The 9,450-nt window shown below is 39.5% G+C and overlaps 1 protein-coding gene across 1 annotated transcript in view; it reads right to left on the bottom strand.

Annotated features, from left to right (window-relative positions):
• The window catches only part of LOC102474712 (progesterone-induced-blocking factor 1), a gene marked incomplete at its 5' end in the record, with an annotated part of 214,777 nt that overhangs the window by 42,816 nt on the left and 162,511 nt on the right, over window positions 1-9,450 (bottom strand). Inside the window, 1 exon segment of the mRNA XM_006139821.3 lies at window positions 2,392-2,476. Within this exon segment, the coding sequence (XP_006139883.2) occupies window positions 2,392-2,476 (85 nt within the window).

Genomic DNA, 9,450 nt, shown 5'->3' with positions numbered 1-9,450 from the left:
TTTTACGGTCCGTAGAGTATTCTTCAGCTAGGTCAGCCCGGAGGGGGTGCTCGGGCTGGGGGTCGTTCACCAGTGCTATGAGGGACTGGATTACTTGGTCGGTTTTGGTAGCTGGCTTCCAGTTTTCAGCACTAATTACTGGCAGATAGACCTGCCCCTTTTCATCGATGTTCAGGTGATAGGTCACTGTTTTAAATGTGATCTTCGGTGGTTTGAATGGGTACTCTGCTGGAAAGTTGCTTTCGATTCTGAAGGCTCCTTGTTATATGGAGGGTTGTCAGAAACAATAAGCCCTTGCCAACTCAATAAATTAGCTTTATCAACCTGGATGTTACGGAAGTTTTTCATTCCACATTTGCGGATTTCTTCAAGCTCTTTCATCAGCCTCTTGCTGGCTGCCATCTTGGATCTGGTGCTGCTGCTTTCCCAGAATGCATCGCCCATATTTTCTTTGCAATCCACTAAGTAAAACTTTTCAGTTTTTATTTGAAGAACTCATGAATAATGTGACTCCAAGTAAGATGTATAAAATATACAAATTAAAACTGTTCCTATATTTTTCAGTGTCTAGTATCTTTTAAAATCAAATTGCCATTCTAAAAGAAAAGTACTTGCTATGCACCTTTACGTAAAAAAATGTAGTTGATATGACTGAATGTTTATCTGTGGTTACTATCAAATATTCAATCTCAAGTTACCCCATGGGGTGATGGTTAAAGGCAGCTGGATCCCACATGGCTGACCGTGTGGTTCAAGACTAGCCCTGGTGACTTGAGAAATACACAAGGCACGTGTATGTGTGTACATGCCCAAAATCCTGAAAGGAGGGAGAGATGGAGAAGGGATTGTGACATGACCTTACCCCATGGGGAGTGCTTTCCCATTGTCCCTCTGTCCCATTCTCTGTATCTCTCCAGTGAGTACACATGCCCTCTGGCAAACAACAACAACAACAAAATTAAATTTCAAAAACATTTGTGAGGGTTAGCAGTTGGTGTGGAAGTGAAGGCAACTGGATCCGACAGATGTGACTTGTTTTTTTGGGCCCTGGACCTGGTAGCTTAAAAGCCACACTAGACACATTTGTGTGTGTGCCCAAAATCCTGAGAAGAGAATGGAGAGGAGGAACTGTGGCAAAGCCATCTTCTCTAAGGGGTGATTTCTCATTCTCTTTCTCTCTTTGTCATTCTATCTGTCTCTGGCTATCACACCTCTAAAACCTAATTCAGGGACACATTTTTATCCCATTCACCATCATATAAAAGACACCTTTAAAAGAATTCCTCCAAAGGCTGCTGTTTCTATGACAGAAAATCCTCCCACTAAGACTAGGAAATGATATATTTAGGATAGTCATAATCCAATGATGTGTTTTAAACCTTTCTTTCTTTTTTGAAAAACAAAATGATAAAAAGACAATGAAGATGCAACTGTGATAGTTCAGTGGGAGAAAATGTTTTGGATTTAAAAAGTAGACATAGTAATACCAACTGCTGGTGAGGATACAGAGCTACTGGAACACTCTCTTACTGTAGGTGAGAATGTAGAAAGTAGTCATTTTGGAAAAGTCTGGAAGTTTCTTATAAACTTACACATATGCTTTCCATGCTGCCCAGCAATTGTGCCCTGGATATTACCCAAGAGAATTGGAAACTTACTTTTTTCATAAAAACCTGTATACAACTGTCTATAGATGCTTTATTTATAAGTGCTCTAAAATGGAAACAAGTCAAATATCGATCAATTGACAAATGGCCTAATCAACTGTGGTACATCCATATAATGGACTATTACCCAGCAATAAAAAGGAAGAGTTCACAGCAGTATAGTGAATCCCAAACACATTATCATAAGTAAAAAAAGCCATAGTCAAAAGGCTATTTACTGATAATTTCATTCACATGACATTCTGTAAAAGATAAAACAGTAGGTGTAGAAAACAGGTAAGAAGTTTTAAGGACTGGTGGTTGGCGAGAAGGGCTAACTAACTACAAAGAGAGCATGATAAGATTTTCTGTGGGGATGGAACTGTTACATGTGCTGATGGTCATGATGATTATGCACTGTGAGCATTTGTCAAAAATCACAGCAGTATATGTTATACCTCAAAAAATCTGATTTGATAAAATAGACAATTATTACATAATGTAGAAATTCAGTGACAGAGGTATGAACAAAATCCCAGTTAACAAGAAAGGCTGTTCTAGGAATAAGAATGATCTCTAAGAATCAAGTATATCACAAGTTGACTGAAAAAGACCAGATCACAGTGAGGTGAAAATGTGAGAAATCATTCATGAACACGGGCAATTGGGATTCAATAACCTTAATTCAATATAAGTTATGAAAAGCCTAAAATGACAAAACTTAGGACAAAGTGGGAAAAAGTACCTCACGATGATTTAGAAGTTGTTCTAAATCTAATGCCATTTGATTCTTCATTTGTAGTAAAGCTGATTTTTCTTTATTTAAATTGCTGGAAAAAGAAGTTTTAAAAAGTCATATTAGTATAGATTTAACTAATAAATAGTAAATATCAAAACAGTCAACATAAATCTGATGATCTGAATTAAAGATATATTAAATTTATAGTCCCTAAAGAATCCAGATAAGCCATAGTACGGTTCGATTTAACGATAGGCCTAGTTATTTCATCAGAAGGCTCTTCCTTTTTTTTTCTTCGATAGGTTTATGCTATATAGAGCACGTGCGCTGCCCAGAAAGGCAGAGAGAGACAGACAGACAAAGTGAAAATACCCACGCCCCCCGCCAGGGGAGATGGCCACACCACAATCTCTTCTCTTCCATTCACCTCTTGGGATCTTAGGCACACACGCACACGTGCCCAGCGTGAGTTTAAGCCACCGGATCCAGGACTCAAATTGAGGTCGACTACATGGGAGCCCAGCTACATAGCCATTACGCCAACTGCTGGTCCCCTTGAAGACTCTTCCTTTCAATGATCATTTGACAGGATGGCCCATGGCCTGTGACTAAAGGAACCAGATCCCACATGGCTGACTGCACGGTCTTGAGTCCCAGCCCTGGTGACTTGAAAAACATGCTGAGTGCACATGTGTACATGCCCTAAATCCCAAGATGGAGAAATGCAGAAGAAGGAATTATGGCATGACCATGGCCTAATGGCAGGTGCTTTCTCCCTCTACCTCTCTCCATCTCTTGGGTAAGCACGTGTCCTCTCTTGCAAAATTAAAAAAAAAAATCATTTGACAATGTAACCGAGATGTTTTCTGAGAATACTTTCCTGCCTAGTATGGATATGATATTGGTCTTAAAAAAATGTATTTATTCATTTTTATTTTGCCAGAGTGTACATATGCTTATATTCTAACCAGAAAGACAGAGAGTAAAACAGAAAAAGCACCTCCCCTCCCAATGGGGTGTGGTCATACCACAATCCCTTCCTCTCCATTTCTCTACTGTGTCATGATATTTTGGACATGCATGCACATGTGTCCAGCTTGATTTTGAACTTGCTGCAGTTGAGACTTAAACTGTGTGGCTGGCCATGTGGGAATCTGGCTCCCTAAACCACCAGGCCACAGAGCTAGCTCCCCTTCCCCCCCCCCTTTTTTTTTTGAGAGGTTTTTGCTATAGGACGCGTGTGCTCGCCAGACAGACAGAGAGAGACAGAGAGACAGAAAGCGAGAAATCACCCCCCAGGGGAGAGGGCCACGCCGCAATCCCTTCTCCTTCATTCTCCTCCTGGGATCTTGGGCACGCACGCACACGCACCCGGCGTGAGTTTAAGCCACTGGGTCCAGGACTCGAACCATGGTTGACTACGTGGGAGTCCAGAGACATAGCCATTACGCTAACTGCTGGTCCCGCCTTCTGCCCTTTTTAAACAGGGTTTCATGATGTGTGATCCTTCTGCCTCTGCTTCCTGAGTAATGAGGACTACAAGTATGCCCCCGTCGCACCTGGTTTTCAGGGTGAACAGGGAACAAAGTCAGGGCCTAAAGAAGACTACATATTCCTGAAATATAAAATGATAAAGTGGAGCTTATATAAAAAGACATTTTAGGAGCCAGACAAAGACACAGTGGTAATGCAACTGGACCCACAGGAGAAGGTTCCAGGCTGACATCCTGGGGCCTCATGGGCATGCCAGGAACACACCTGTGTCCATGATTGTGCCATACTGAGGCTGGGGGTGCATCATGGTGTGGGGACACTGAAGGGAGTGCCTGTCTGCCTCTCTCTGTGTCTCTCTCATGAAAGAAGTTAATACATAAAAATTTAAAAGAAAATAATATGGGAAGAATATTAAAATACAGAATATTAGAAATCAAATTAAAACACCTCTCAAACTAAAAGCAGTATTCATAATTTATCACATACCAAACTAACAATTTATAACTGAGTTAGTTAAGTGATCAGACATTTAGTTGTAAAAATTTTGGGAAAAGAAATTTTATCTTTAAATTCTTAGTTCTACCTTCAGTTTCTTTGTGTGCAGGTTATAAATTTCCCTTAGATATAACCTATTTTCTTTAATTGCTAGGGGGTATGTGCATGTATGAGAGAAAGAGGGAGAGAAAGCACCCCCAAGTGGGCAAGACCATGCTATGATCCTTTTTCCTTCATTTCTCGATCCCATCAAGATTTTGGGCATGTGCGCACATGTGCCTGGCCTGTTTTTCAAGTCACGGGGGACAGGATTTTAACTATGGTTAGCCACGTGGGATCCAACACCCAGTGTACATTAATTATCCAGTCATGGGGCTGGCCTGATATGACCTATTTTCTAAGAGGAGAGGGTGAGAAAATAGCTTATGAGCCTAATTGTAAGGGGATAATATATATCTATATCTATATCTATATCTATATCTATATCTATATCTATCTATCTATCTATCTATCTATCTATCTATCTAAGAGAGAGAGAGAGAGGTTTTTGCCATAGGGCGCGTGTGCTTGCCAGACAGAGAGACAGAAAGTGAGAAATCACCCCCCGGGGGGATGGCCATACCGCAATCTCTCCTCCTCCATTCTCCTCTCGGGATGTTGGGCACGCACGCACATGCGCCTGGTGTGAATTTCAAGCCACCAGGTCTGGGATGCAAACCGCGGTCGACTACGTGGGAGTCCAGCAACATAGCCATTACGTTAACTGCTGGTCCCAGGATATATTAATATTTAAAAAGAGAAGTATTTGGAGCCTGCCTTATAATATCTATAATTTTATTATCCACCATAGAGAAATTAATTAGAACAATGAAATGAAATATTCTTTCTTTTGTTTTTGAGAGGTTTTTGCTATAAGGCGCGTGAGCTCGCCAGACAGAGAGAGACAGAGAGACAGAAAGCGAGAAATCACCCCCCAGAGGGGATGGCCACACCGCAATCCCTTCTCCTCCATTCTCCTCTCGGGATCTTGGGCACGCATGCACACGCGCCCGGCATGAGTTTAAGCCACCGGGTCTGGGACCCGAACCACGGTTGACTACGTGGGAGTCCAGCGACATAGCCATTATGCTAACTGCTGGTCCCATGAAATGAAATATTCTAATGCCACTGGAAGGAATCTACTTAACAAACATTTAACAAGAATTAAGAAAAGCATTAATGCATTGAAATAGCATAATTCCTCAAGGGTAGAGACACATTTGTGAGGGCAAAATGAACAAAAGCAGTTTTGCTGAATAATTTTTTTTTTTTTTTTTTGTCATAGGGAGAATGTGTTCACCAGAGAAAGATAGAAAGAGGGAAAGTGAGTGAGAAATCACCCCTCAGGGAAACGACCATGTTGCAATACCTTCTCTTTCATTCTCAGGATTTTAGCCATGCACGCACATGTACCTTGCATCAATTTCAAGATGTCAGGTCCGGGGCTCAAACTGTGGTTGACCATATGAGAATCCACAATGCTTTTACCACCATGCCACCTACTGACCCCAAGGTAAAACATTTTTAAGTTATAATGATAATAAAAAAAAAAAAATAGAAAGACACCAGTATTCAAAATACTAGGCTAAAATTTGTTTTGTTTTGTTTTGTTTTGTTTGTTTGTTTTTTTAATTCAAGGAATAGTAGGCATTCTGGAAGAACTAGTAATCTCAAGGATCTAAGAAAGACAAGCTGACATTCTCCTCCTTTCTAGTAATTAAGAATTTCCCCAGGGGACCAGCAGTTAGCATAATGGCTATGTCACTGGACTCCCATGTAGTCGACTGCAGTTCGCGTCCCGGACCTGGTGGCTTAAAACTCAATGCTAGGTGTGTGCGTGTGCGTGCCCAAGATCCCGAGAGGAAAATGGAGGAGAAGGGATTGTGGCGTGGCCAACCCCCCTGGGGGGTGATGTCTTGCTTTCTGTCTCTCTGTCTGGCTGGCAAGTGCACGCGCCCTATAGCGAAAACCGCTCCAAAAAAAAAAAAAAAAAAGAATTTCCCCGGGAAGCATCACAGTTTGTCCAATGAATAGGAAGGATGCAATTCTTTCTGACTTCTGCTTCCCATTGTCCCCCTAACAACTGCTCGATGTAAAGCCGAGCACACACTACCCCACTGAATCTTCTTTCACATTTGTAAAGGTAGAAAATGATCCTCATGTATGTCAAAAGGGATATGTGAATTATCTAATGAATGATTATGTAAAGCATTGAACATATAAAACTCTATATAAATGCCAAACGGTATTACTAATTTAGATGAAAAACAGGCATCAGAGGAAAACAGTAATTAAACACCAATAAAGGTAAACAGCTCAGCAGAAAAACAAACTGGCTTTTGGAGTTCGGCGCCGGAGAGCCTGCTGAGCCCAGGAGCTGGAAGAACAAAATGGCATAAAGAGAACTTGTGTGCCCTGTTCTGCTATGGTCCCCAGACCCTGGTAAGGATCAGATGTTTCTGTAACTCTAGAATTCTGGTCTATCTTTAGCTGCAATCATGTTGAAGACAAAATATTTTTTCAAAATGAAACACCCAGGAAATAGGATTAGGACTTTTCAAGGCACATGTATTTGTATATGTGCATATACATATTTTATGTATATATAGCATGCATACATACATTATAGAACATGTAGCACATATACATACATACATTCTCTCTGTCTTTCTCTTTTGAATACCAATAGGCTTATTAAATAAAATATACGTAATGGGAATGGAATGCTGAAGTAATTAAAGGATTTTGATGAGGTAATTCTTTAGATATGCTTTATATATAGTATTTAATTTTTTAAGAATTAAGAAATAATGAAATTGCAAAAACAACCACATAATGTCAAATGAAAGCAGGTGAATAAACTGGTTTACAAAACAACCCTGCTGGGGACCAGCAGTTAGCGTAATGGCTATGTTGCTGGATTCCCATGTAGTCGACCGTGGTTCGAGTCCCGGACCCGGTGGCTTAAACTCATGCTGGGCGCGTGTGCGTGCGTGCCCAAGATCCCGAGAGGAGAACGGAGGAGAAGGGATTGTGGCGTGGCCATCCCCCCGGGGGATGATTTCTCGCTTTCTGTCTCTCTGTCTCTCTCTGTCTGTCTGGTGAGCGCACACGCCCTATAGCAAAAAAACCTCTCCAAAAAAAAAGAAAAAAAAAACAAAAACAACAACTCTGCTGTATCTGCAGGATGTTGATTTATCACCAAATATATGACCCCATAGACAGTACTTCTGTGATTAGGATATCTGGCATATTTCCAAACTCTCAGCCTTCCTTATAAAATACTCCAATCGCAAGGAAGATCACATGCAGGTCTTTAAAACTGAATATGTGATTATTATGTACACCATTTTTCTGGTACAGACGCAATTACTCAACAGAAGTTTAGTCTTTATAAAGCTATATTTCATAACAGTGGAAACTTACCTTTAAAAATACAAAGCGTCTATGCATGACTCATAAAACAACTACAAAACAAATCTCCTTATAAGCACATCTATCTTGAATGGTATATTACCCCCATAATTGTTCAATTCACAGTTAATTATTACTTAGAAATTCATGTTTATGGCTCTGTTTCACCTGTTATATGAAAACATATTCCTGATATACTGTTCCTTAACTTCCTGGATCAATAGACTCTGGCTTAACCTTGTAAGAGAAGTTGACAATGTAGTCTTTTCTTCTTTAACTACTAGTTAAGAATAAACTGAGAACTGACAACAGGGAAAGGAAATGCATGCTAATTATGTTCTTTCTAGTCTTCCTTCAGTTCTAAAGTAGAGATCAAACTATATTACTTGGACTGCCTCTTGTGGCTTGGTGGAAGAGTTAACAGTACTACTTTTAGAACGTATTACTTTAATGATAGGGGAATTTAAAGCAGTTAATAGTGACATCTCAAATATCAGCTTTTAACATGTTTTAACAATTTATTTCAGTGCATATTTAATCTACCCTTTCTAGAAATTCAATAAATTATATAAATAGCTAAATTTGCAAGGAGTAATTGTGCTTTACTGGTATTGTTTAATTTTCTTTAAAAAAAAGTTAAATTATTTAATTATTTAAAGAGGTTTTGTATAAGTTAGAACAACTTTTCAAATACAGTCATTGATGTAAATATTTTTTTACAATTGAAACCAATGCCCAGTGAAAAGGAACATGGCCTTTTTTTTTGGTTCTTTTCTTTTTTTTAAAATTGTTTTTTCTCTTTCTTTTGTCTTAGTCTCATTTTTTTCTTTATATTATTTTATTTTATTAGTGCAAACCCTTGTGTCTAGAGCTGACTCTCAATAGATCACAGGAAGGGAGCTGCTCTGCTACAGAGACTTTTAAGAAACATAACAACTTAGTACCCTTTTTGGCTAGATCACGAAATATTTAATTTTTAAAAAATTATTTTATTTAACTTTATTTATTTAGACCAGAGAAGGGCAGAGCGAGTGAGCGAGTGAGAGAGAGAGAGAGAGGGAGAGAGAGAGAAAAAAGCAAGCCGCCAAGTCCAGGACTCAAACCATGGTCAGCCATGTGGGAGTCTAGTGCCCTTAACCACCAAGGCACCTGCCGGCCCCTAAATTTCAAATTAATAAGGGACAAGAGGAGGGGAAGTAACATTTACTGAGTTTCTCTCATGTGCCAGATGCTTTTTCCTGTGTTTCATTTTTTTTTCAATTTCAATTTATTTATTTGCATTCATTCACTGTACATCATTACAGCATACAAAATGAGATTTTCCATCCAGAGTACACTGTATATTGTCTCAATCAAGCACATCAACAAACATATTATTGTCAGCAAATAATTTTCACGTTATTGTCAGCAAATAATTTTCCATTTCTTGTATGTTTTGCTTTTCTTTCCTCCATCCTTGATTCCCTATCTCTTACCCTCTGCCATCTCCCACTCTCCTCCCACACTGTCTCTGGTATCTATGTTTGCTTTCTATACTGTTTTCCCCCCACATTTTATTGAATTACTAAAGACCTTAATTAATCTAAATATTTTCATAGCAAACACAGGTGATATATACATTTC

Source organism: Tupaia chinensis, unplaced genomic scaffold (assembly GCF_000334495.1).
Source record: "Tupaia chinensis unplaced genomic scaffold, TupChi_1.0 Scaffold000004_1, whole genome shotgun sequence".
NCBI lineage: Eukaryota > Metazoa > Chordata > Mammalia > Scandentia > Tupaiidae > Tupaia > Tupaia belangeri.
The sequence above is the reverse complement of the archived record's forward strand: the minus strand, read 5'-3'. Positions and strand labels throughout refer to the sequence as shown.